Here is a 27,855-nt window from a genome sequence, read left to right on the forward strand (position 1 = left end):
TAAATATATGAGAAAATGATGTGGGTAATCAAATGAAAGCTCATGATGAGTGTAACGTTGGGATGAGTTTATATCTTTAAAAATTTCAATAATTAAGAAATGACCTTGTATCTTGTGAACTATTGACATTTTTTAAGATATAAGCTCATCCCGATGTTACACTCATCAAGGCCTTTCATTTGATTACCCACATCATTTTTTCATATATTTATATATTTTATATATATTATATATATGTATATATGAAAAATATATCAAAAATGCATGTGGGTACTCAAATGAAAGCTCTTGATAAGTGGAACATCAAAATGAGTTTATATCTTAAAAAATGTCAATAATTAAGAAATGACCTTGTATCTTGTGAACTATTGACATTTTTTAAGATATAAGCTCATCCCGATGTTACACTCATCAAGGCCTTTCATTTGATTACCCACATCATTTTCTCATATATTTATATATTTTATATATATTATATATATGTATATATGAAAAATATATCAAAAATGCATGTGGGTACTCAAATGAAAGCTCTTGATAAGTGGAACATCAAAATGAGTTTATATCTTAAAAAATGTCAATAATTAAGAAATGACCTTGTATCTTGTGAACTATTGACATATTTTAAGATATAAGCTCATCCTGATGTTATACTCATCGAGACCTTTCATTTGAGTACCCACGTCAATTTTTCATATATTTATATATATTTTGTATTATATATATGTATATATGAAAAATATATCAAAAATGCAAGTGGGTACTTAAATGAAAGCTCTTGATTAGTATAACATCGAGATGAGCTTATATCTTTAAAAACGTCAATGGTTAAAAAAGTACAGTCCAATTTAGTCATTATTTAATAAAGCAAAATTTTATTTATCATAATTTACAAGTCAATTAAATTTTTTTATGGAAATAAAAAAATTTTTTATTATAGAAGAAATATTGATCAATTTTTTAAATAAAAAAATAGTGAAGCTTCAATTTTAATTAATTCCTATATTTAATAATATTTATTTGAACTGTATCTATAATCATTAATGCTCTAAATAATTTAATTATAAATTAATAAATTAATGAATGCCTTCTAACGGGCTGTATGTGCGGTATTGGAACAGTTCCGGTCCACCATATCCGTACAACAGTTTTCCACGTCCATTTTCGTCATAATATGGATAACGATACTTAGGTCTAATAAAAATAAATAAACAAGTAAATTTATAATAATAAAAATAAAAATAAATAATAATAATAAAATTTACCTTTCGAAATATTGAAAGTTAGGAGCCTGAGGTGTCGCCAAAGTTGACAAACTTTCATGGAAGAAAACAAAAATTAAGATGAAGAAGAACTGAAAATAATTAATAAAAATTAAAATAAATAAATAAACTAATTAATTAATTAATTAAAGAATAAATAAGTACTTACAAATAATCTAGCCATGTTTAAAGATAGTTACTATCTAGACTAGACACGACTGGATTGGTACGACCGTGAATGTTTTGTAAAAAAACAGCTACGCAGTCTCAGACTAAAGAGCAAAGAATACTGAGCATGATGTGAGTCTTGGAGTGCTCGAAAGGCAGCTACAGGTGAAAGTACACTTTCCTGTTTATTATTATTTTAAATATCTACCGACGTGTCTTTGATGTTGTAAGTGTAATATGTGAGTAATAAATTTCTGGCTTTTAATCCGTTTATTTTTTAATTAAATCTCAACAGTTATTCTTAACATGCTTATTTTATTAATTAATTAATTGTAATTATGAGTAACGCAAATCGGGTTTTACTTTGGACACTTTTAGACCCCACGGTCCGTTGAAATTGTTCATTCCGTTGCCGAGACGGTCTATAAGATCTTTTCCTAATGGACCATTTAGTGCTTGATATTGTGCTCGACGCGCTTTACCATGCTCTGGATTGAAATCCCATTCTGTATGCTGTAATTTTATTATATAAGTTTAGTTTTGTGAAGAAATAAATTTAGAAAAAAATTATCTACTAATTTTTTGTTTTATAAATAATTAAACTATAATTTTGCGATGAAGTAAGTTTAAAAAATAATTATCTTCTTTTTTTTAATATTTTAATTATTAATTTAATTTTTGGACTATAATTAAAATTGAAGAAATATTTAAAATTACCTGGTGAACTGTTGGAATTCCTGCAATGTTATTTTGGATAGAATCGTGGATCAATGTCCAAATAGTTGCATTTATTAATGACACATTTATTAATATTATTCCTAGGAGCTAAAATTAAAGAAGAAATGTTAATAATTATTTTAAAAAATTTAGTTAATTATTTTTAATTAAAGAAGAAATATTAATAATAAATTTAAAAAGAATTTCATTAAATATCTTTAATAAAAGAAGAAATATAAAAAATTATTAAAAAAAAAAATCTTATTAATAATCTAAAATTAAAGAAGAAATATAAATAATCATTTAAAAAAATTTAGTTAATTATTTTTTAATAAAAAAAAATATAAATAATTACTTTAAAAAGAATGACATTAAATATCTTTAATATAAGAAGAAATATGAAGAATTATTAAAATAATTAAATTATTTTTAATTAAAGAAGAAATATAAATAATTATTTTAAGAATTTTATTGATAATTTTAATAAAAGAAGAAATATAAAAAATTATTAAAAAAAAAAATCTTATTAATAATCTAAAATTAAAGAAGAAATATAAATAATCATTTAAAAAAATTTAGTTAATTATTTTTTAATAAAAAAAAATATAAATAATTACTTTAAAAAGAATGACATTAAATATCTTTAATATAAGAAGAAATATGAAGAATTATTAAAATAATTAAATTATTTTTAATTAAAGAAGAAATATAAATAATTATTTTAAGAATTATATTGATAATTTTAATAAAAGAAGAAATATAAGCAATTATTGAAAAAATTTGATTAATTATATTTAATAAAAGAAGAAACGTAAATAATTATTTATAAAATTTAATTAATAGTTTTTAGTAAAAGAAGAAATATAAATAATTATTAAAAATAATTAATTTAATACAATCATACCTGAAAGAAGAAATATTTAATATTCATTTCTTCTAAAAATAAAATTAGCAAATAAAAATACACAGATTTGGTAAAAGACGAGGAATAACTGAGTCTATTTTATCCCCAGCGACTCTTATGAAAGTGAAAGTTAAATAAAATGCCAGCTCGTGAAGACTGACAGTCATCCGTGTCATTAAAATCTCGCTTTTTATTGATTTGACATTGAGATTTAGTTACAAAAAATTATAATAGTTGATAGATTACTTTATTAGAGAGCCCACACACGTATGTAATCAATTTTGAGATTTTTATCGTCTTCCGACCATGTCTTTGCCCATGATTCTGTGGAGTTGTAAAAATCAAAGAGCGCCTAAAAAATCAATAACAATTATTAATTAATTAATAATAAGAAATAAATAATAAAAATTTTTCTGAAGAATTACCTTGGATCCGACATTCCTCCAGGGCTTACTGTATCCATTACTCACCGTACCATCTGGAAATTCTTCATGACCTCCTACTGCGGCTGCTAGTGCAATGTAAAACTAAAAAAAAATTAATAATAATCATTAATATTAGCAATAATAATTTTATTTTTATTTTAAATTGATAAAAATAGCAAGAAGAAATAAATTGTCAAATGAATTTTTAGTAAAAAATTTCTCTAAGGATAGAAAATAATTTTTTCTTCTTAATTTTTTTTATTTATTAATTAAAAATTAAATAAATTAAAAATTGATAAAATTAGCAAGAAGAAATAATTTATTAAATAAATTTTTATTAAAAAATTTATCTAAGGATAGAAAATAATTTTTTCTTCTTGATTTTTTTTATTTATTAATTAAATTTCTTTATTTATTAATTAAAAATCAATTAATAAATTAAAAATTGACAAAACTAGCAAGAAGAAGAAATGATTTATTAACTAAATTTTTGGTAAAAAATTAATCTAAGTATAGAAAATAATTTTTTTATTTATTAATTAATAATTTAAATAAATTAAAAATAAATAAATAAATAAGAAAAAACATACAGGTCTATCAAAAGCCGGATTTGTATCCATAGTCCCGTACTCTACATTATCAACCTTAACAGTTATCTTGGAGCTACTCCACTCCAGCTGATAAATATGATACTCGTCTGACCAGTAATTGGCGGCGAATCTTTTGGGCAGCTCTAGAGAACCGACTCGTTGGTCAAGAAGCCCCTGGCCGTCGTTCCTTTGAATTTTCCCGGCGGTCAGAAGATGCCCGCTCAAGTCTGCGCCTCCACTTGAAACAAGTACTGTGTTCCCTAAAGACGCTGCGACCCTCAATTGAGGGTAGCTCATTGCCTCGGCGTCTTGCAAAGGCTCCAGACTGATAACTGCATATTTAAGTACAGTAGTACAATTATCCTTAAGTTAAATATTATTATTATTATTCTTAACTTAAGTGTTATAAATTAAAATTCAGATTAATAATTATTTACTCGGGTAAATCCAATCTCCTTTCGGCAGCTTTGCGCGTACTTCTATCTTCCCGTAGACAAATGAAAATGATTTTTTTGTGTCCACGTATCCTGAAGACACCGGAGGTAAGATATAGGCACCCCTAGCTTCTCTTTTACAGTCGCTTGAGTCCATTACTTCAGTACACCTTTAATTTTTTATAATTCATCAAGAAACTTCTATTTTTTAAGAAGAAATATTTAAAAACTCATTTTTAAATGCATCAATAGTTCTTTTTTATAAAAATGATATTTAAAATTTTTTTTTTAATAATTACATGGTTATTTTCTTAAAGTTTATTAAAAATAGAATAATTTACAAAAAAAAAATTTTGTAAAATGTTATTTTTCAACTGATAAAACTTGATTTTTCTAAAATACCACTTTTAGCCGACAAGATGGAAGTCGCGTTACAAAATGGCGGAGCTGCGCGCGCGCTTTTTAAAAAATTTATTAAATTATTAAAGAGTTAACATTTTTAAAAAGTTTTTTTTTCTAATTTGCTTGTTTTTACTTCTAGAATATAAAAAAAAGTACTAGAAATTACTAAAAATATTTTACGAACAATTTTCGGAAGAAATAAAAATTTTTTATTATATTAATAACTTTGTAACTAATTAAAAAATTTATTTTAATTAAAAAAATATATTTTGAGGTTATTTTTTAAAATTTTCTTTGAAGTAAAATAATTTAAACAAAAAAATCTCAATTTTTTATATTAAAAAAATATCAAATTAATTATAAAAAACTCACATTTCAAGATTTAAACATCCATGGCGGATAAAATCTCTTCCAAATTCGCTTTCGATTAACATCGGGCATAAATTAAGCTTACCTTCATTAACTTTAATATTCTTCTCATTATTTCTGTACACAACAAATGCATAATCCTGTTGAAAATTAATTAAAATATAAATAAATTAATTAAAAAATAAATTAACTATTGAATAAAATTAATTAATAAATAAAATTATAAAAAAAAGAAGCTAACTCACAGGAGCAGAAGTGAATCGTTCAACAGCCCGCCATTTTGAATTATTAAACAATTCAAAGTTATCTTCAAAAATCAGCTGTCCTTGACAAGCTTCTTGATAAGTTTTACCGACCGAGTCATACAATTTTGAAGCCGACGGCGTGCAATTTTGTGTTTGATCAATAACAGGGTTATTAATGTTCGCCCAAGTTCCATCTTTGTTGAAGAAAGCGCTGACCCGATGTTCCTGGAACAACAGGTTATAGCCCAAGCCTTCGTATACCACGTGGAGCCAATAATAGACAGTGTCTCCGAAGGTGAGTTCGGTAGTATGATCTTCGTAGGCCCAGCGGCCATTTTTGACTCTCAAAATGTCACGAGCGATTGTTCCGGCTTCAATTCCTTCGAATTCTTCATTGAACTTGATGTGGAACGCCACTAGGCTGATTCCTTTCTCATCTAGAATTAATTATTTAATTAATTTTCAACAATGACTTATTAATTCATTTAATTATTAAAATAATTGTGTGGTAAAAATAATATTTCTTCTTAATAATTCATCTAATTAAAATTAATATTTTAAGTAAGAATTCATTAATGAATACTATTTAAAGAAGAAATTTAAATATAAATACCTGGGATCGATATCCTAATGCCCTTGGGATAAAGCGGCTGGACTTTGGCTTGAGGTGGAGTGTACCGTCCATCAGAGTAATTAATAATAGCCAGGGAAATAATTACCACTAGTACACTGGACATGATCATCTCAAGTATGAGTCGCGTCTTGTAAATTACGCAACTATTAACGCTCAATCTCGATTTGATAATACACTGGGGCAATAAAGCAGTTTAGTGAAGAGATTATAGTTGTAATGCTCTGTTGACTCAGTCGCGGATATTCCAATGATGGCAAATGCATTTTATCTTCAGACGGAGAAGGGAGACTGGTCTTCCTTGCGTTTTTTTTTATTTTTTATTCTGGTATAAACTTGTTTTTGTATGTGATCTCTAATGTTACAATAAAAATTTACAAATAAGAATATTATTTCTTCTTATAGATGAAAATTATTATGTTAAAATAAAAATTAATGAAGGAAGATACTATTTCTTCTTTATAATTAATTTAATTATATAAATTTATATCTTAAAATTATAATACTATCTATTTCTTCTTATTAATTCATTAAATTAATAAAAATTAATGTGTTACAATAAAAATTTATAAATAAAAATATTATTTCTTCTTAATAATTAATTTAATTGTAGAAATTTATATCTTAAAATTAACTATTTCTTCTTATTAATTCATTGAATTATAAAAGTTAATGTCTTGTAATGAAATTTTATAAATAAACATATTATTTCTTCTTAATAATTAATTTAATTATAAAAATTATGATGTACAAATGAAAATTAATCAATGAAGGAACTATTTCTTCTTGATAATTAATTTCATTATAAAAATTAATATTTTATAGTAAGAATTTATAAATGAAAATACTATTTCTTCTTATTAATTTATTAAATTATAAAAATTAATGTGTTACAATAAAAATTTATAAATAAAAATATTATTTCTTCTTAATAATTAATTTAATTGTAGAAATTTATATCTTAAAATTAAAATTAACTATTTCTTCTTATTAATTCATTGAATTATAAAAATTAATGTCTTGTAATAAAATTTTATAAATAAACATATTATTTCTTCTTATTAATTTATTAAATTATAAAAATTAATGTGTTACAATAAAAATTTATAAATAAAAATATTATTTCTTCTTAATAATTAATTTAATTGTAGAAATTTATATCTTAAAATTAAAATTAACTATTTCTTCTTATTAATTCATTGAATTATAAAAATTAATGTCTTGTAATAAAATTTTATAAATAAACATATAATTTCTTCTAATTATTTAATTTAATTATAAAATTAATGTGTTACAATAAAAATTTATAAATAAAAATATTATTTCTTCTTAATAATTAATTTAATTGTAGAAATTTATATCTTAAAATTAAAATTAACTATTTCTTCTTATTAATTCATTGAATTATAAAAATTAATGTCTTGTAATAAAATTTTATAAATAAACATATTATTTCTTCTTAATAATTAATTTAATTATAAAAATTATGATGTACAAATGAAAATTAATCAATGAAGGAACTATTTCTTCTTGATAATTAATTTCATTATAAAAATTAATATTTTATAGTAAGAATTTATAAATGAAAATACTATTTCTTCTTATTAATTTATTAAATTATAAAAATTAATGTGTTACAATAAAAATTTATAAATAAAAATATTATTTCTTCTTAATAATTAATTTAATTATGAAAATTAATATTTTAAAGTGAGAATTTATGAATGACAATATTATTTCTTCTTGATAATGAATTTAATTATAGAATTTTGATATCTTAAAATTAGAATACTATCTATTTCTTCTTATTAATTGATTATATTATAAAAATTAATAAATAAAAATTCTAAAGAATTAATTTTTTTAAATTAAATATTTACAGACAAATAAATTTGCAACAAGAAGTATAAGTAGAAAGTTTGAATACCTAGAATAAATAATTACACAGGATAAAATAACATTGAATGAAAGCAGTATCGTAGAGTAATACAGTAATAGTAATAACAATATAATTGAAGAGTCTTTGGGTGAGTGGGAGGAGTAATATCGCGTCGATGTACGATAATGTGATGTGCAATATTAAACAATACAATCAATTGGATGTATAGTACTACATACATACATAGTAGTACATGAGTGCACACCAGCGGTGTTAATATTAAAGCTGGCTGAAAACTGAATGGCGAGGCTGTTCACCCTTAGCCCCTATGATGCATATTCTATGGATTATTCTCACCGTTTGAGGGATAATCGATCGTGGTTATTTTAGGATAAATATTCATTCCCTTTCATCAGACTTTACTAATCAACCGTATGTGATACTTTTATCAGTATCTTATCGGCAATTTTTTTATGATATACATTAATTATAATTAATTTATGATTTTCTTGGAAACTATATTAATATTTTCCTTCTGCAAATTAAAAAAAAATCAAATAATAATAATAAAAAATAAAAATAATAATAAATAAAATTTTGTTTTATTAAATAATGACGTTAGTTAAATTGGACTGTACTTTCTTTAATAATGACGTTTTTAAAAATATAAGCTCATACAGATGTTACACTCATCAAGAGCTTTCATTTGAGTACCCACATGCATTTTTGATATATTTTTCATATATACATATATATAATTTATATATATAAATATATGAAAAATTGATGTAGGTACTCAAATGAAAGGTCTTGATGAGTATAAGATCAGGATGAGCTTATATCTTTGAAAATGTCAATAGTTGACAAGATAAAGGGTCATTGTTTAATTATTTTTGTCAAATTGCACTGTACTTTCTTAAATATTGACATTTTTAAAGATATCTGCTCATCCTGATGTTATACTCATCAAGAGCTTTCATTTGAGTACCCATATGCATTTTTGATATATTTTTCATATATACATATATATAATATATATAAATATATGAAAAATTGATGTGGGTACTCAAATGAAAGGTATCGATGAGTATAACATCAAGATGTGCTTATATCTTAAAAAATGTTAATATTTTACAAGATACAAGGTCATTTCTCAATTATTTTTGTTAAATTGCACTGTACTTTTTTAAATATTGACATTTTTAAAGATATAAGCTCATCCTGGTGTAACAATCATCAAGAGCTTTCATTTGAGTACCCATATGCATTTTTGATATATTTTTCATATATACATATATATAATATATATAAATATATGAAAAATTGATGTGGGTACTCAAATGAAAGGTATCGATGAGTATAACATCAAAATGTGCTTATATCTTAAAAAATGTTAATATTTTACAAGATACAAGGTCATTTCTCAATTATTTTTGTTAAATTGCACTGTACTTTTTTAAATATTGACATTTTTAAAGATATCTGCTCATCCTGATGTTATACTCATCAAGAGCTTTCATTTGAGTACCCATATGCATTTTTGATATATTTTTCATATATACATATATATAATATATATAAATATATGAAAAATTGATGTGGGTATTCAAATGAAAGGTCTTGATGAGTGTAACATTAAAATGAGCTTATATCTTAAAAAATGTCAATATTTTACAAGATACAAGGTCATTTGTAACTAGAGATAGAGCATTTTCAAATGCAGCCTAAATACTTATAATAAATTGACCTGAAGCCAAATTTTTTTTTATTCTCTTAATAATATAGCTAATAATAATCATTAATTAAAATTTTATTATTATTGATTTAAGAAATAACAATTCAAAGAAAGTAAAAAACTTTCTAAAAATTTAATCATTCAATAATAACAAGTCTTATAAATTGTAATGTCATACAATTTTTTACAAAAATTGTTATCCAAACGAATGTAGACATCAATGACAAACATAATAATAATACTGACGCAACAACCTTGTATATAATTTCTGAGGTAGAAATATTAATTTTGCTCAGTGTCTCAAGAGCTACAGCAGAGAAATATCGTGACTGCTACTTAGTTAAATTCACAGGTGAGAGTAATAACTAATAACTAAAATAAATTAAACTGATGCCCAGTAGAAGTAAAATTTACCGCTGGGTGGTTTACTTGCTCAGCCCTAGCCTCAGAACGGGGTATAGTAGTTAAAACTTTGGCTTACATTAAAACTTTGAACGTAAATAAATAAATTAAAATAGAAGGGTACCAACAAAACCGAAATAGAGAGATTTAAATGAGAAGCTAGAAGCTAACCGGTGCTATCGACAGGTGTGGTTTTATTTTAACTTCACCAACTCGTGTAAATCACCACCCTTCTCACTTAAATAAACTCAACTCAAGTTAAACGTCCTAATGACTTACAACAATACAAAGAAGAAATCTTATTATCTTTATTTCTTCTTTTACTGCGCAAAAATATGCCGCCTTTTCAACGGTAATAAGCCCAAATCATCCTTACTAGTCACGCAACACTCACTTTTAATGTATATAAATATATAAATAAAAGAAGAAATATATAAATATCCGGCTGATTTAAATTCAAGCTTTCTTCTTTTATTTATCAAGTATTGTGCGCAGTAAAAAGGATGTATAGAAATTACCGGACAAAAAATTCCACCCCGGTTTTGTATAAAAATACATATGTGTAATATTACAATATATTATATACAATATGAGGGGACTTTGGACACTTTTATCGATGGATATATGTCCCGTTGTACAATAGACATTTAAATTGCATTTAGATTTTGTTTTGGTACTTAATCTTCTTCATGAATGTTATTATTATTTTTATAAAATTTTTTATATTCTTCCCTATAGAAAAAAATTTATTAAAAATAAATTAATATATGTATTTTTAATTGTTAACTTCTGGTAAATTTTTTAATATATTTAATATAATTTAAATAGTTTAAAAATATAGGAAGATATTAAAAACTTTATTTTTTTTGGAATTCAAAATATTTGATAAAAAAATTTTTATATAGATTTTTTACACTTTAATATAAATTATTTTTATAATAGAATATTTCTTCAGAAGAAATATAAATTGATATTAAATACTTAAAAATATTAATATAAAAAATTTGTAGTCCCAATAATTAATTTAAAACCAGACAAGAGCTTAATCTTCTTCATAAATTTTATTATTATTTTTATAAAATTTTTTATATAAAAAATTTATTAAAAATAAATTAATATATCTAACTAAAAGAAATATATTATTAATTTTCAACTTCTGGCAAATTATTTAATATATTTTAAATATTTTAAAAATATATCAAAATTTTTTATAAGAAGAAATTAAAAAATCTATTTATTTTTTTTTGAGTTCTAAATATTTGATAATAAATTTTTTGTACTATAGTATATATTATTATTATAGCAGCATATTTTTTCAAAAGAAATATAGATTGATATTTAATCTTTAAAAATATTAATATAAATTTAATCTTTTTCATAAATATTAACATTATTTTTATAAAATTTTTTATATTCTTTATATAAAAAATTTATTAAAAATGAATTACTGTGTATAACTAAAAAAATATATTTTTAATTGCTAATTTTTGGTAAATTATTTAATATTTTTTAACTATTATTTAAATAGTTTAGAAAAATATTAAAATATGTAAGAAGAAATAAAAAATTAATTTTTTTGAGCTCTAAATATTTGATAATAAATTTTTTTTATACTTTAATATATATTATATACATTACTTATTTTATTTTTATAGTAGCACATTTCTCCTGAAGAAATATAAATTGATATTTACTATATAAAAATGTTGAAAAAAATATTAATATAAAAAATTTGTAGTTGCAATTATTAATTTATGACCAGACAAGAGTTTAATAATAAAAAAAAATAATTGCAGCTCTTTAAAGTACATAAATAAATCGAAAGTGATGAGTGATGATTATCCTGTTAAATAAACCGAGTATGTGTACTGTTGCAGACATGAAATGATTATTATTATATTTTAAATTATTATTTATCTGCTAAATTGTTATCTTATCAGCTAACCTTGACTCGCAAGTCACTATCTAATATATAAATAAATAAATAAATAGATATTTAAATATTTAAATAAATAAATAAAAAGTTAACAAATATGTCTTCTAGGTCTAGAATGGCGGGGATAAATAACCCAGCATTGGAGCTGTCGGAAGAAATAGTAAGTATAAATAATTTAAAAGCTATACGTGCCTGGATGTGTTGAATATGTTGGTAGATGCTGGAATTTAGAGTAGAGCGAGAAGAAATATCGTTGGCTGGTTGCTCTAAATACGGGTTGAGTGTTTCGGATAGCTCCTTGAATCGGCTATGTGTAAAACTGAAAGCAAGTCTGGGATTAAAAAATGTTTAAAATCAGCGCAAATGCGGTATAGGTGAAGTATATGAAGAGAGAGAAGAAAGAAGAGTGAAAAGGTACCTCCAGGCGGTTCATTTGCTGATGGCTCGGCTCTCTGTTCTCTACTTTTGTCGGAGTAAAGTGATATAATAGAAGAGAATAGATGCTTGGGAATTTTTTTGAATCTTCGGGGTGCATTGTCGTGTAATTAGCGCAGTAGTCTTTTAAATACTTCAATATTTGTGTCAATCTAAAAATATAATAAAAATTTGGTAATAATTATGACTAGCAACATTACAGTTACTATGTGATTTGTGAACTATAAAAAATTAAAATTTCGCTTTATTAAATAATGACTTTTGTTAAATTTCACTGTACTTTCTTAAATATTGACGTTTTTAAAGATATAAGCTCATCCGGAAGTTACACTCATCAAGAGCTATCATTTGAGTACCCACATGCATTTTTCATATATTTTTCATATATACATATATATAATATATATTTTAAAAATATAAGCTCATCCCGATGTTACACTCATCGAGAGCTTCCATTTGAGTACCCACATGCATTTTTGATATATTTATCATATATACATATATATAATATATATAAATATATAAAATATATGAAAAATTGATGTGGGTACTCAAATGAAAGGTCTCGATGAGTGTAACATCAGGATGAGCTTATATCTTTAAAAATGTCAATATTTCACAAGATAAAAAATCAAATATTATATATTGTAAAAAAATTATTTAGAAAATTTAATAAAAATGTTAAAATTTTATTAAAGATAAAAAAGTAGTAAAATTGATGAGTAGAAATATCTAAAGTTTAATATTATTATTATCCATATTTCTTCATTTAATACTTTAATTAACTCAACTTAATTGTATTTTAATTATTTTGTAATTGTCTAAAATCAATTATTCTTATAAAAAATAAAAATATTGAGTAAATATTCAAAAAATTTATTAAATTTTCCACGAATCTAAAAAAGACAAAATTTAATAAACTGACAAACATTTACCATTAAATTGTAAAAAAAAAAAAAGCGGATGTTTGATGAATAAAATTTGACAATTGACATTATAAATCCGTGAGTCTGTCAAAAATGAAACACGATTAAAAGCAGCGAGATTGAGTATAACGATCGAAAATCGATTATCCGAAGCAGACGGCAATTAACGTTTGATTCCGACGCCCACGCAACAAGGCAAGCACCCTTTGCTCCACTCTCAACTCGACACACGACAAAGTTCAACAATTCGACTTTATCATTTTTCTCTCTATCTCGATCCCCGCTGCTCGTTCAAAGTGCAAATAACGAACCGCAAGTCACCCTACACACTATTGCTATTTGGTATTTGCACGAGCGTTTTTAAAACTCAGCCTCCGGCCTCCGGGCCCATCAACCTAAAATTATAAAATGAAGCAAATAAAAATAAAAAAGCTCCGGCTATCTCTGAAAAAAAGCGTAATTACATATTCGTTTATATAATAGTCCGTCCGGATAAATTAGTTAAAAGGGTCCACCTACGAGTATATGTCACGCGCTCGCTCCTCATCCTACTCATCCTCGTAATCCCTCTTTTTACTCAATGGGTCATATATTTACATAACAGGCTTTGTATACACCTATTCATATGTATAGCTGTGTACATATAATCATTAATATGCAAAACGGAAGCAATAGATCTTTGTATTAATTCTGGTAAATTTATGGACAGTCGCGTGGCATCTACCCTTCTCTTCTTTACTATTGCTTCTTTGTTGCTCTTTGTTTTTTTTTTATTTTTTCATTCCTTCTGTTTACTCTGGGCTAAGTAAACCCAGCTAGACATCTTCTTAGTTTCATTTCAATTTTTATATTTTAATTTTATTTAAGACTGGGTATTTCTCTCAGGAGTTGGCTTAATGTCTCACGGGTTGTTCTAAAAAATAAATATTTCTTTATTAATTAATATTTAGAATTTATTTTATTTATTTACAGTTTACAAGTCACGGCAGTCACTACGTGACTGCCGTGACTTGTGAACTATAAAAGATGAAAATTTTGCTTTATTAAATATAATGACTTTTGTTAAATTGCACTGTACTTTCTTAAATATTGACGTTTTTAACGATATAAGCTCATCCCGACGTTACACTCATCAAGAGCTTTCATTTGAGTACCCACATGTATTTTTGATATATTTTTCATATATACATATACATAATATATATAAATATATGAAAAACTAATGTGGGTACTCAAATGAAAGGGCTTGATGAGTTTAACATCGGGATGAGCTTATATCTTTAAAAATGTCAATAGTTTACGAGATACAGGTCATTTTTTAATTATTGGTATTTTTAAAGATATGTAAGCTTATTCTAAGGTTACACTCATGAAGAGCTTTTATTTGAGTACCCACATGTATTTTTGATATATTTTTCATATACTCATATATATAACATATATAAAATATATGAAAAATTGATGTGAGTACTCAAATGAAAGGTCTCGATGAGTGTACCATCGAGATGAGCTTATATCTTTAAAAATGTCAATATTTTACTAGATACAAGGTCATTTCTTAATTATGTTAAATTGCACTGTCTTAAATATTGACATTTTTAAAGATATAAGCTCATCCCTATGTTACACTTATCGAGAGCTTTCATTTGAGTACCCATATACATTTTTGATATATTTTTCATGTATACATATATATAAATATATAAAATATATGAAAAATTGATGTGGGTACTCAAATGAAAGGTCTCGATGAGAGTACCATCAGGATGAGCTTATATTTTTAAAAATATTAATATTTCACAAGATACAAGGTCATTTCTTAATAATAATTATTCTGGAATCAAAATTTTTCTTATTCATTTAATATGTTAATAAAAAAAAATTACCTTAATTTTAAAGAAGTTGATTTATATTTTGAAAAATAAATTTTTCTTCTTTAATTAATGTTTAGAATTTTTAAAATTCAAAAGATTTAAGATTCAAAAGAAGAAACATTTGATTTTGATCCTAAAAAAAAATAAAACCATATCTTCTAAAAAATTTCCCTAAATTAGTAAGTTATAAATAAGATAAAATTGTAAATAAGATTGTGTATCTCTTCAGAGAGCGGGCTTAAGTGTCTTTGGAGAGTCAAGTTGATAAAAAGTTTGTAGTAATGGTGAAAAAAATTCGGTGTAGTGTTGAAAAAAAATGTGTATAAGTTATATAGAGATAATTTTTTTTCACGGTTGGGCAGAGAGTAAAAAGAAGCGAACAACGACCCCCAGAAGCTGTTGCACTGTACTAGGTAGGACCAGAGGTGGTGTGTGTTGAGTCACATGAAAGAAAAAGCTCTACTCCGAGTGGGGTTGAACCGAGCGCCCGGAAGGGTGAAAAAGCAAGAGCGAGACGGATAAACTTTTGACGAGGAAAACTCGGGGCATCTCAACTAAACCAAACCAGTCGCATGTGACTCGTGGCAACGTGCACAGCCTCTCTTCTCATCTCATATAATAAACACACCAGTTAACATAGTCTTCTTCACTCGCTTTGTCCACATAAAGAGTGATGGTCATCGAAGCTTTTTTTACTGATTTTTTAGGCTATTCTTTTTAAGATGCGCGATAAATTTTCATTTAGTGTAAGTTTTTGGTTGAGTGGAAAGAATGGCACATTCTTTAGTCTTCTTTGATTTCTTCTCTGGAAGAAATACAAGTGGAATTAAAATGTGATTTTTTCCAGTCAGGAGTTGCGGATGTTAACGAGACCTTACCTAAATTTGTCGAGCACGATGTGGCGACCATCAAGGAAGAAATAAAAGCTGAAGAGCAATTAGATTCACAAGTGTCGGTGTCCAAGTCTTTGTGCGGGTGGTTTTCTTTCAGGCCCTCTTATTTGCAGAAATTTAGGACAGCTAAGTGGGCTTTGTTTTGGCTTTGCTGGGCTGGTGCTATGCAAGGTAATTTTTTTTTATTATTTTTAACAAAAATTTTGATTAATTAATTATTAAAAATTTTTTCTTTTGTTAATTAAATAAAACAAAAAAATTTTAATTAATATTTCTTCTTTTAAGATTTTTTATGGCGTAAATAAACTAAGAATTTCATAAAAAAATTAATAATTTGCAATAAATTTAATATTCTTCTTTTGAAAATATGAATAATTTTTGTTTTATTGAATAAGTAAGATAAAAAATTGTAATTAATTTATTTTAAAAGAAGAAATATTAAAGATTTTTTAATTAGAAGTTTTAAAAATCAATTTAATTAATAAATCTTTAATATTTTTTCTTTTAGAATTGAAATTTATTAAACAAGTTATTAAAAAATTTTTTACAATATATTCAATAAAAAAAAAAAGATTTCTTCTCTTAAAAAAATTTTCTGTTACTCAAAATTAAAAAAATCTGCAAATATTCTTCTTTTGGGAAGAAATATAACAATTTCTTCTTTTGAAAATATGAATAATTTTTTTTTTATTTAAGAAATAAAATAAAAAATTTTTATTAATTTATTTTAAGAGAAGAAACATTAAAGATTTATTAACTACAAATTTTGAAACAAAATTTATTAATAAATTTTCAATATTTCTTTTTTTAAAATAAACATTAAATAAGTTATTAAAAAATTTTCTACATTATATTTAATAAAAAAACGAGATTTTTTCTCTTAAAAAAATTTTTTAAAGCTCAAAATTTAAAAAATCTGCAATATTCTTCTTTTGAAAAGAAATATGACAATTTCTTCTTTTAAAAATATGAATAATTTTTGTTTTATTTAATAAATAAAATAAAAATTTAAATTAATTTATTTTGAAAGAAGAAATATTAAAGATTCATTAATTACAAATTTTGAAGAAAAATTTTATTAATATTTCTTCTTTTAAAATTGTTGACCTAACCAACAATTAATTAAGCGTTTTAGTAACGACTTGTCCCAACAAAACATATTGACATAATATATAACTAAACGTGATTCTGATTAGAGAGATTAAGAGCGTTAAATAAACAGAATTAATGGAGATTCATGTGGAGCGTTGACGGTTGAATCCCATGAATTTAGTACCCTTGACGTTATACGGCATAGAACATACCACCTCTAGCCCAGAACAGCTTTTGAATGCATACTAATGGTATGTATATTTACGTTTGTATATGCATTCGATCCCGAACGGTTCTATCGGTAATCCCGAGGAAATAAAACCGTGTAATGAGACTGCCCTTCTTCTCCGCGGGCAATCGATTCCTATCCTCGTGTACGAGCATGAAAACGTGTATCATTAAAATCTGGAATCAAAACAAAATTATCTGAAAGAAGAAATATAAAAAAAAATTACATTTATTTTATAGAGATTTAATATTATTTTAGATAATATAAAAATCTTTTATAAAAAATTTAATCAAAAAATTAACTAAAGTAAATAATTGATTTCGTAAATTATTTAAAGTTAAATTCTAAAAAAATTTTCTTTAATAAATTTAATTAATTTTAACTGATCAAAGTTTAAAAATTTATGTTTTTTGAATTAAGTATTTTAAAAATTTTTTTATATTTAATTTTTATAAAAAATAAACTAATAAAAAATTCTTCTAGTAAATTATTATAAGTTACATTATAAAAAAATTTTAATTAATAAATTTAATTAATTTTTACTTATAAAAAATTAATTATAGTAAAAAATTATTCAAAGTTAAATTTAAAAAAAATTGTTTTTAAGTAAATTAAATTATTTTTAACTCATCAAAGTTTAAAAATTTATTTTTTTTAAATTAAGTACTTTTAAAATTTTTTATATTTAATTTTTATAAAAAATAAACTAATAAAAAATTAAACAAACTAATTCAAAATTTTTAAAATAAACTAATAAAACATTTATCCAATGAATTATTAAAAGTTACATCATAAAAAAATTTTAATTAATTTTTACTTATAAAAAATTAAAATTTAAGCACTAAAAAATTTTTTTCCAATAAGTTTAATAAAAAATTATTTAAATTTAAATTTAAAAAAAATTTTTTTTAAAATAAATTTAATTAATTTTAACCTACCAAAGTTTAAAAAATTTATTTTCTTAAAGTTAAGTACTTTAAAAATTTTTTATATTTAATTTTTATTAAAAATAAATTAATAAAAAAATAAAAAAATAAACTAATAAAACATTTATTTGAGAAGAAAAAATTTTTTTCGATAAATTTAATAAAAAATTAATTTTAGTAAAAAATTATTTAAATTTAAATTCTAAAAAAAAATATTTTCTGATAAATTTAATTTATTTAAACTTATAAAAGCTTAAAAATTATTTTTTTTAAAGTTATGTACTTTAAAAATTAAATAAAAAAATAAACTATAAAAAAATTATTAAAAAAAAATGATATAGTTTTATTTTATAGCAGACTTGATATTATCGTAGATTGTAGATACAAGAGCGGATAGATGCGAGGCAATTTTCGATGGTATTCAGAGAAGAGTAACCGGAAATCCAATTTACTCCTTGCGAATTGAAGACTTTAAATCAAGTTGACTAAAAAAATAGATAAGAGTTTAATTTTACAATAATACTAAATAAACTCGAGCTTAACTTAAGAAGAAATGCGTTAATTTTAAAAGAAGAAATAAAAGAAATTTTAAATAAATTTACTTGGTCATTAAATTATCCAGCGAGTGTCGGGCTGAGATGTATTACGTACATGGGAGTAAAGAGAGTAATGAGCAAGTAAAGTCTCTGACCACGCACTTATGTCTCCCCTTTTACTTGGTCTACTGGTACGCCCGCGATCGTAGGCGCGAAACAATGCGATCAAAGAAATTTAAAACAAATTGACGGACAATACGTCTACGCTTTTGTCTACTAATTGTTCGCTTATTTAAACTTTGTTTATCCTTATAATAATATTGTAGATTGTATATTATGGAGTGGATTTGTTACTGGTATTAAAGTTACTGGCGTGTTTGGAAATTTTTTTTTTTTTCTTAAACTTCTATTTAAATTCTTCGAGACTTGTTAGAACTTTTATAAGTTTTTTACGATAATATTAACATTTTAATGAAACTGAATTATTATTATTTAAGACGCGGTAGCTCAGTAAAATGCTGGATTTTATGGATAATTAGGAAAATATTTGTTTTTTTTTTTTTTTTAATTTATTAAATCAAGTTTCATTTTTATAAGTTTAAGAGATTTTTTAAAATTAATTTAAAAGAATCAAAGATTAAAAATTTTGTTTAAGTTGAGTACTCTAGAAAATTTAATTAAAAAATTAACTAGAGTAAATAATTGATTTAGTAATTTAAAGTTGAATTGTAAAAAAATTTTTTCTAATAAATTTGATTAATTAAAAATCAAAATTTGAATAATAAAAAAATGTTGCTTTTTTAAATAATGACTTTTGCTAAATTGCACTGTAATTTCTTAAATATTGACGTTTTTTAGAATATAAGCTCATTCCGATATTACACTCATCAAGAGCTTTCATTTGAGTACCCACATGCATTTTTGATATATATATATATATATATATATATATATATATATATAATATATTTTTTAATGATATAAGCTGATCCCGATGTTATACTCATCAAGAGCTTTCATTTGAGTACCCACATGCATTTTGATATATTTTTCATATATACATATATATAATATATATAAATATATAAAATATATGAAAAATTGATGTGGGTACTCAAATTGACGGTCTCGATGAGTGCAATCTCGGGGTGAGCTTATATCTTTAAAAATGTCAATATTTTCCAAGGTACAAGGTGATTTCTTAATTATGTTAAATTGGACTGTACTTTCTTAAATATTGACGTTTTCAAAGATATAAGTTTATCCCGATGTTACACTCATCAAGAGTTTTCATTTGAGTACCCACTTGCATTTTTGATATATTTTTCATATATACATATATATAATATATATAAATATATAAAATATATGAAAAATTGATGTGGGTACTCAAATGAAAGGTCTTGATGAGTGTAACATCGGGATGAGCTTATATCTTTAAAAATGTCAATAGTTTACAAGATACAAGGTCATTTCTTAATAATGACTATCCTGGAGACAAAATTTTTTTTATTCTCTTAATAATATAAATTATTCAAAATTAAATCCTAAAAAATGTATTTCTTCCCTAACTAAGTCTTCTTATGACGAAAAAAAATACTTACTAAAGAAATGTTTTTTTTTCTTCAAATAAAGGAATGGTAGTAAACGGTTTCATAAACGTGGTTATCACGACAATTGAAAAGAGATTTGGATTAAATTCTTCAGAGACAGGACTCATCGCCGGGGGCTACGATATCGCAAGTTTTGTTTTCTTAATACCCGTCAGCTATCTGGGCGGTCGCTCAAAAGCATCCAAGCCCAAGTGAGTCACCAGCCTGGAGCACAAAATAAAAGCAACTTAGTTAAAAAAAACATTAATAAAAATACTTTTTAGATACATCGGCGTGGGAGTTCTAGTCCTGGGTATCGGAAGCCTGCTCTTCGCCTCGCCGCACTACCTCTCTCGAGGAAACCACCAGGCGGATCAGAAGTCCTCGGTGTCCTGCAATCGCACCTTCATCAGCAATGATGAGACTTCACTGTCGGTGAGAGTTGTCCTTATCAAATAAGGTGATTCATCGGCAGCAGACTCCGTAACTCGACTAAATAATTTAATTTTTCCATTCCCCTTTCCTGTAGCAGTCCAAGTGCACCCAGCAGCTTGATGACACTGTCGAGGTCGGCCCCTTCAGCGGGTTCTACCTCATGATTTTTTTCATCGCCCAACTGCTTCATGGAGCCGGTGCTGCGCCTTTTTACACTCTTGGTGTCACTTATCTCGATGAAAATGTCTCCAAAAAAATGTCTTCTGTTTATTTAGGTAATTAATTAATTTTTAATATTTCTTCTTTTTAAATAAAATTATTTAAACATTTTTATCTTGTATTTAATAAATAATTTTAAATTAATCAATTAATATTCTTCTTTAAATAAAAAATATAACAATAATTTCTTCTTTTAAAAATATGAAAATTTTTGGTTTTTATTTAATAAAAAAGATAAAAAATTTTTCATTAAATATTTCTTCACAATTTGTAATTAATAAACATTTAATATTTCTTCTTTCAAAATAAATTATTTATATTGTATTTAATGTGCAAAAAATTTTTTTCACTTGAAAAAAATTATTTTATAACTCAAAATTAATCAATCTTTAATATTCTTCTTTAAAGAAGAAATATGACAACAATTTCTTCTTTTAAAAATATGAAAATTTTTTGTTTTTATTTAATAAAAAAGATAAAAAAATTTTTCATTAAATATTTCTTCAAAATTTTTAATTAATAAACATTTAATATTTCTTCTTTTAAAAATATGAAAATCTTTATTTAATAAATAAGATAAAAAATTTTTGATTAAATATTTCTTCAAAATTTGTAATTAATAAACATTTAATGTTTCTTCTTTTTAAATAAATTAAAAAATTACTTTAATATTATATTTAACAAAAAAAAAATATCTTTTTTTGAAGAAGAAATATAACAATAATTTATAATAATAAAAAAACATTTTTTTAACAATATAAATTTCTTCTTTAATTAAAAAAAAAATTAAAATTTTGGGTACTCACTTTCTTCAATTTCAATAAAATTAATAAATCTAATTTCAAATTAGTCATACTAAATTTTATACTTCTTCCAGGAATTTATTACACCATGGCTGTGATTGGTCCGGCAATGGGATATGTGATTGGCGGAGAGTTACTTAAACTTTACACGGATTTTCTTACTACTGATTCCAAAACGTAAGTTGACTTTTAAATCTGAAAAATTACGAAATAATAATTAATTTTGATTACTTTAACTCAATATTCAAACTTACATAATTGTATTTAATTGATGAACTAGTTTATTTGAATAAATAATAAAAATTAAACATTTTATATAATTATAACACTTGATTTCTTGTTTATAAATGCTTTATAGTTGATGTACGACAAAATGGAGTCGGTTTATAAAATGGCGACTTGAGCGCGGCGGTAAATTAAAGAGTGAATCTGTTTTTGGCGGTAAAATTTGAATTTTAAAAATTTTTTAAAAATAATATTAGATTTAAAATGAAGAAATTAAAATATTTTAATTATTATTATATTAAAAAATTATGAATTTTTTATTGATAAATTTTTTTATTGATCAATAAGCAATTATGCTAAAAAATCAGAAAAAAATGTAACATAGTCTAGGCAAAAACGATCTTCATTAACTCTGCACTTGAGACTTTATTAAATTCTCCGTTGAATTTATTACTCGGTAGATTCTCGGGTATTTATTTTACTTTTAATATTTAACATTCGCAAAACAGTTTCCATTAGCGGTAATATTAGAGGACTGAGTCCCTAGATCCCCGGATAATTTAAAAAGAATGATAAATAAAGCAAGCAATGGTGATTGTTGTGTGTGATGGGTGATGGGATTGTATTTATACAATATTTTATTGAATTTGCGGTGAATGGGCCGGTTCTCACGCGTGACTCGACATGAAATATGCGAACTTGAGCCGTAGATTAAATGCGAATAAAGAGAGTTGGTTTTTTATTCCCCCTCGGGGGCCCCTTAAGAGGGAGTGAATAGTTTTTTTGTTGGAATAAGGGTAACAGTGGCGTCATCCTCAAACATTGCATAAACGCCGCTTGACATTTTCCCCATGGGACGTCCACGCTTCCATGCGCTATTAATCTTACGTATTATTCGCTCTGATGCTACACAAGGGTTATATTTAAAACAACTACTTTATTATAGATTATTTATAGTCTTCTTTTGTACCTACTTGGTCATTTTTATTTGCCTATCATTGATTATTAATTATTAATTATAAAAAAAATTATTTTTTAAAAGTTCTACCTTACATTTTTATATTCTTCAATGTCAGAATTTTATTCTGGGCTTTTAAGTTCTTTTCAATTCAAATCAAAGTTATGAAAGACCAGGATACATTACCAAATAATAAAGCTAAGTGATTAAGGTAGTCTATTGATATTCATTTCTTCTTTTTTGCTTGGTAATTTATGGAAGCAAACTTTAAGTGCTGAAAAATATAATTCATGAGATTTTAATTTAATAAATTGGATATTTTTATTATTATTGACTTAAAATTTTTAATAATAATAAAACTAGTGAAAAATTAAAATTTTGCTTTATTAAATAATTAATTTCGTTAAATTGCACTGTACTTTCTTAAATATTGACGTTTTTAAAAATATAAGCTCATCCCGATGACACTCATCAAGAGCTTTAATTTGAGTACACACATGCATTTTTGATATATTTTTCATATATACATATATATATATAAATATATGAAAAATCCATGTGGGTACTCAAATGAAAGGTCTTGATGAGTGTAACATCAGGATGAGTTTATTTCTTTAAAAATGTCAATAGTTCACAAGATATAATGTCATTTCTCAATTATGTTAAATTGCACTGTACTTTTTTAACTATTGATGTTTGTAAAGATATAAGCTCATTCCGTTGTTACACTCATCAAGAGCTTCCATTTGAGTACCCACATCAATTTTTCATTTATTTTATATATAAATATATAAAATAAATGAAAAATTGATGTGGGTACTCAAATGAAAGGTCTTGATGAGTATAACATCGGGATGAACTTATATCTTTAAAAATGTCAATATTTCACAAGATACAAGGCCATTTTTCAATTATGTTAAATTGCACTATACTTTTTTAACTATTGATAATTGTAAAGATATAAGCTCATCTCGATCTTACACTCATCAAGAACTTTAATTTGAGTACCCACATGTATTTTGATATATTTTTTATATATTTATATATATAAATATGTAAAATATATAAAAAATTGATGTGGGTACTCAAATAAAAGGTCTCGATGAGTGTAATGTCAGGATGAGCTTATATCTTTAAAAATGTCAATAGTTCATGAGATACGAGGTCATTTCTTAATTATTTATCTAGAGATAGAGCATTTTCGAATGCAGCCTAAATACTTATCATAACAAATTGACTATCGGTAAGAATGAAATGAAACCTTGAAAAGGCACAAATTCAAGTCAAGATCTTTGCAATGACACTAAATTTCATAGAAAAAACCGATTTTATCGGTTTAAAATAGATAATAATAATTTTTAAATAATAAAATAAAAAAAAAACTTACCCATTTTCAATATAAAAAAATTTGTTATAAATTCCAGCAGGTGTGTTGCCTTTAACAATTCAACTGCGGCAATAAATAACCTGCGAGTGAAAAATGAAAAAAGAGTTAGTCAGCTAAATTAGCGACATCAATCACTAGGCAGTGTATATAGCGTATATGTCCGCCAAAATTAATAGTATCGGTGTGTAACTTTGTTTTTAATTCTAAAATCTTGTAAACTCAGTTCTTAATTAGCGCACTCTAAAATTCGGACGTAAAAGTTTCGGCAGATGCCGAAAGTTGCAATACAGTTGTAGGTATTATAATGAGAAATAAGTATACGGCAAACCGCTCTCTCACAAAGTAGTTTCAGTTTTCCAGCAACAATGTTCTTAGTTTCAAGAGTTTCGCCATAACCAGTAGCTCCCTGGAGCCCCCGACTAGGGAATACTTTAATATCTGGGAGTTTTATTGCCTTTAATAATAAGTTCTTAAGACTCTCGGTGCTATTCATTTCTACTTTTAAATAACAGCGATAATAATAACAAGTTAAGCTCATTTTTATTCATTTGTAGGATTGGTATGACTCCAGACAGCAATGTATGGATTGGAGCCTGGTGGATTGGGTTCGTAGCGGCAACAGTAGTGTGTATTGTCGTCGCTATTCCAATAATTGCCTTTCCACCATCGCTTCCAGGTAACTTTCGCTATTTCTTCTTTCACAATAAATAAATAATTAATAATTAAATATTTATTGCAGGTTCTGAAGAACTAGCGAAGGAAAAAGTCTCGGAAGCTCATGAAAAATCTTCCGGCAGCACAACAGGAGAAGCGTTTTCAAAAATCCGCGAATTGCCTCGCGCTTTAACTGAATTGCTGAGCAACCCCGCGTTTTTTATGCTCAATTTAGCGGGAGCTAGTGAAGGGCTGCTGATAGCTGGGTTTGCAGCTTTCCTTCCTAAACTTATTGAAAATCAGTTTAGCGTAACTGCTAGTTCAGCTGCACTGCTAATGGGTAATCTCTTTTATTTATTTTTTTCTTAATCTTAATATTCAATATAAGCCTAGAGAAAAGTCGATTACTGATTAAGACACTTAAGTTAACTGACATTAAAAATTTTTTATAATTTTATAGCTATTAAATTATAATAAAAAAAAATTCCACATGTAAAAATTAAAAAAAAAAATTTTTTTAATGACATTAAAGTTAGCAGTTAAACGGATAGAACAAGATGACACTGGATATCATCCCATATTATACTAAGTGAAAAAAAATTTCAGATAGTAGCTAGTATAATCCAGATTACAATGAGTATAATCTAGATATCACGCATTATAATCTGGATTTTTCTAGTTACTATTTTAAATTTTCTTTCACCACAGATATCACTGAGTGTAATCTGGGATGATATCCAGTGTCATCTTGTTATTCCTTCCGTGAACTTGACAATTTTTTCACTTTATTTAACAAAAAAATTATTTTTAAAAAATAACAATTTTTATTTTTAAAAATTTCTATAATTCATTTTTTTGCTATAATTTGTAATAAAATTCTTAAATATATCTAAATTAATTTTTATTTTTTTTTTATTGGAATTAATGTTTTAAAATTGAAAAAATTGACAGCTGTCAGCTAACTTCACTATAATTAATAATTCATTTATTACCTTTAATTTTTGACAGGATTAGTGACTGTGCCCGCTGGAGGAGGTGGAACTTTTCTCGGTGGTTATTTAATAAAACGCTGGAATCTTCCATGCTCTGGAATTTTGAAATTTTGCATTTTTTCAACAGCTGCTTGTATTATCTTCACGCTTTGTTTCGGGCTCAGCTGTCCTAACCTAGATTTTGCCGGTCTTACTGTTCGATATTCTGAAACAGATCAGTAAGTATATTTACTCAAATACAATATAAATAAAAATATATCATTAATTTTTAATATTATATGAAACTAACAGCTGATAGTTAATAAATTTTTTTTTTCAACTAATTTTTACAAAATTTCTTCCGAAAGTTGAAAATACCTAACCTATATGTCTTCAATTTCTTAAAAATATTTTTTTAATAATAAATAATTAAAAATTGTTAAATATTTGTTTATTTCTGAATTAATAAAAATATTATTTAATAATTATTAAAAATGAAATTAATTTTTACTACAGAAAAATAATGGGATTAGACAACAAGTGCAACAGTAACTGCGGGTGTTTTACAAATAAATTTAACCCTATTTGTGGAGTAGATGGCGTTACTTACTACTCACCTTGTCACGCAGGTTGCGACCGGGAAATTCAAGCTGAAGATGTCAAGGTATCAAAACCTCAAAAAATTTTTAAACTTGCCGCGAAAATTTAATTATTTCAAAAAATTAAATTAGCTACATTTAAAAAAAATACTAAGTGCAATTTTTTCAAAATATTTTACTTACAATTTTAATTGATTAAAAATGTTCTAGGTGTAATTATCTAAAAATTAAATTAGCTATTAAAAAAAAATTTGATATAAAAAATTAAAAAAAATTCTGTGCATTTTTTTAACTTACAATTTTAATTGATTGAAAAATTTCTAGGTTTATCAAAACTGTTCATGTATCAGCAGCCATACTTCAAACTGGACGATGTCAAATGGCGAAACAGTTTCTTATGAAGCTATAAACACAACCTGCACCAGTAGTTGCAAATATTTGTGGTTATTTATCTGTCTGGCATTCTGTAACATGCTTATGACCTTCTTATGCACGATGCCAGCGCTAGCTGCGACATTAAGAGTCGTTAGAGACGAGCAGCGGTCTTTTGCTCTTGGAATCCAGTGGATTAAGGTTAGAATTCTCGGCACGATTCCAGCGCCAATAATCTTCGGAGCTCTGATTGACGATACTTGCATTTTGTGGCATGAAACTTGCGAGGGTCGAGGTGCGTGTCTGGTCTACGATAATTATTGGATGAGCTGGTGAGTAGAATTTACAAATTAATATTGTATTTCATTAAAATAGTATTTTAAGGAAGAAATTTCATTCAGGTACATGCTAGCGCTGGCTTTTATTGGTAAAACAGCTTCCTTACTATTCTTCTTCCTGGCTTGGTGGTGTTACATCCCCCCTGGCGGTAGGAAGACTAATTCAGACCCAGACTCAGCGCCCGTGGCGACCATTTTGTCCGACGGGCCCAACGGGAACTACACCGGGACTGAGAATTCGCCGAGTATTTAATAAAAATCTAACCTCAAGCTAGATAGACCTTTTGTACCA

The 27,855-nt window shown here is 25.2% G+C and overlaps 3 protein-coding genes and 2 long non-coding RNA genes across 17 annotated transcripts; 1 reads left to right on the forward strand and 4 right to left on the reverse strand.

Moving 5' to 3' along the window:
- Nucleotides 1–982: 982 nt before the first annotated feature.
- LOC123264062 lies at nucleotides 983–1,563 on the reverse strand. Its single transcript, XM_044727125.1, has 3 exons — nucleotides 1,432–1,563; nucleotides 1,266–1,354; nucleotides 983–1,194 (listed from the first exon to the last, which is right to left on the reverse strand). Exons 1-3 carry the CDS (start codon nucleotides 1,444–1,446, stop codon nucleotides 1,077–1,079), a joined length of 222 nt encoding a protein of 73 aa, XP_044583060.1. The 5' UTR covers nucleotides 1,447–1,563; the 3' UTR covers nucleotides 983–1,076.
- On the forward strand, nucleotides 1,546–27,822 carry LOC123264057 (solute carrier organic anion transporter family member 4A1). Of its 5 annotated transcripts, none has more exons than XM_044727102.1 (13): nucleotides 1,546–1,656; nucleotides 12,208–12,259; nucleotides 16,182–16,398; nucleotides 20,646–20,814; nucleotides 20,887–21,037; nucleotides 21,132–21,312; nucleotides 22,134–22,236; nucleotides 25,184–25,305; nucleotides 25,369–25,623; nucleotides 26,292–26,493; nucleotides 26,771–26,918; nucleotides 27,178–27,557; nucleotides 27,627–27,822. In XM_044727102.1, the coding sequence occupies exons 1-13, from the start codon at nucleotides 1,652–1,654 to the stop codon at nucleotides 27,814–27,816; spliced, it is 2,175 nt and encodes a 724-aa protein (XP_044583037.1). In that variant the 5' UTR covers nucleotides 1,546–1,651; the 3' UTR covers nucleotides 27,817–27,822. The 5 variants fall into 5 exon arrangements, with proteins under 5 accessions (XP_044583037.1, XP_044583038.1, XP_044583039.1 ...); XM_044727103.1 differs by having other exon boundaries at nucleotides 21,135–21,312; XM_044727104.1 differs by having other exon boundaries at nucleotides 1,583–1,669.
- Nucleotides 2,148–6,502, reverse strand: LOC123264060 (beta-1,3-glucan-binding protein 1-like). Of its 2 annotated transcripts, XM_044727123.1 has the most exons (8): nucleotides 6,130–6,502; nucleotides 5,517–5,953; nucleotides 5,275–5,411; nucleotides 4,504–4,670; nucleotides 4,067–4,398; nucleotides 3,477–3,578; nucleotides 3,298–3,403; nucleotides 2,148–2,255 (listed from the first exon to the last, which is right to left on the reverse strand). In XM_044727123.1, exons 1-7 carry the CDS (start codon nucleotides 6,257–6,259, stop codon nucleotides 3,302–3,304), a joined length of 1,407 nt encoding a protein of 468 aa, XP_044583058.1. In that variant the 5' UTR covers nucleotides 6,260–6,502; the 3' UTR covers nucleotides 2,148–2,255; nucleotides 3,298–3,301. The 2 variants fall into 2 exon arrangements, with proteins under 2 accessions (XP_044583058.1, XP_044583057.1); XM_044727122.1 differs by lacking the exon at nucleotides 2,148–2,255 and having other exon boundaries at nucleotides 3,224–3,403.
- Nucleotides 11,909–20,743, reverse strand: LOC123264065. Of its 8 annotated transcripts, none has more exons than XR_006509255.1 (8): nucleotides 20,615–20,743; nucleotides 18,834–18,959; nucleotides 17,585–17,724; nucleotides 16,213–16,389; nucleotides 15,963–16,139; nucleotides 13,470–14,373; nucleotides 12,518–12,686; nucleotides 11,910–12,418 (listed from the first exon to the last, which is right to left on the reverse strand). It is a non-coding gene; the product is annotated as an uncharacterized LOC123264065 (long non-coding RNA). The 8 variants fall into 8 exon arrangements; XR_006509258.1 differs by lacking the exon at nucleotides 20,615–20,743 and adding an exon at nucleotides 19,077–19,479; XR_006509256.1 differs by lacking the exon at nucleotides 18,834–18,959 and having other exon boundaries at nucleotides 11,911–12,418; nucleotides 13,470–13,855; nucleotides 13,980–14,373; nucleotides 20,615–20,723.
- On the reverse strand, nucleotides 22,163–27,234 carry LOC123264067. The gene is made up of 6 exons (XR_006509261.1): nucleotides 27,151–27,234; nucleotides 26,872–26,985; nucleotides 26,276–26,480; nucleotides 24,630–24,709; nucleotides 23,429–23,516; nucleotides 22,163–22,254 (listed from the first exon to the last, which is right to left on the reverse strand). It is a non-coding gene; the product is annotated as an uncharacterized LOC123264067 (long non-coding RNA).
- Nucleotides 27,823–27,855: the final 33 nt, after the last annotated feature.

This window comes from Cotesia glomerata, linkage group LG4, assembly GCF_020080835.1.
Source record: "Cotesia glomerata isolate CgM1 linkage group LG4, MPM_Cglom_v2.3, whole genome shotgun sequence".
NCBI classification, from domain to species: domain Eukaryota; kingdom Metazoa; phylum Arthropoda; class Insecta; order Hymenoptera; family Braconidae; genus Cotesia; species Cotesia glomerata.

Coding starts and splice junctions, on each gene's coding strand:
- LOC123264060 (XM_044727123.1), bottom strand. CDS start 6,259: ATGATCATGTCCAGTGTACTAGTGGTAATTATTTCCCTGGCTATTATT. Junction 5,954..6,129: donor CATTAGGATATCGATCCCAG/GTATTTATATTT, acceptor AATTAATTCTAG/ATGAGAAAGGAATCAGCCTA. Junction 3,579..4,066: donor ATCCGGCTTTTGATAGACCT/GTATGTTTTTTC, acceptor ATTTTTTTTTAG/TTTTACATTGCACTAGCAGC.
- LOC123264062 (XM_044727125.1), bottom strand. Junction 1,195..1,265: donor AACTTTCAATATTTCGAAAG/GTAAATTTTATT, acceptor TATTTTTATTAG/ACCTAAGTATCGTTATCCAT.
- LOC123264057 (XM_044727102.1), top strand. Junction 25,306..25,368: donor CTTTCCACCATCGCTTCCAG/GTAACTTTCGCT, acceptor TATTTATTGCAG/GTTCTGAAGAACTAGCGAAG. Junction 26,494..26,770: donor CGATATTCTGAAACAGATCA/GTAAGTATATTT, acceptor TTTTTACTACAG/AAAAATAATGGGATTAGACA.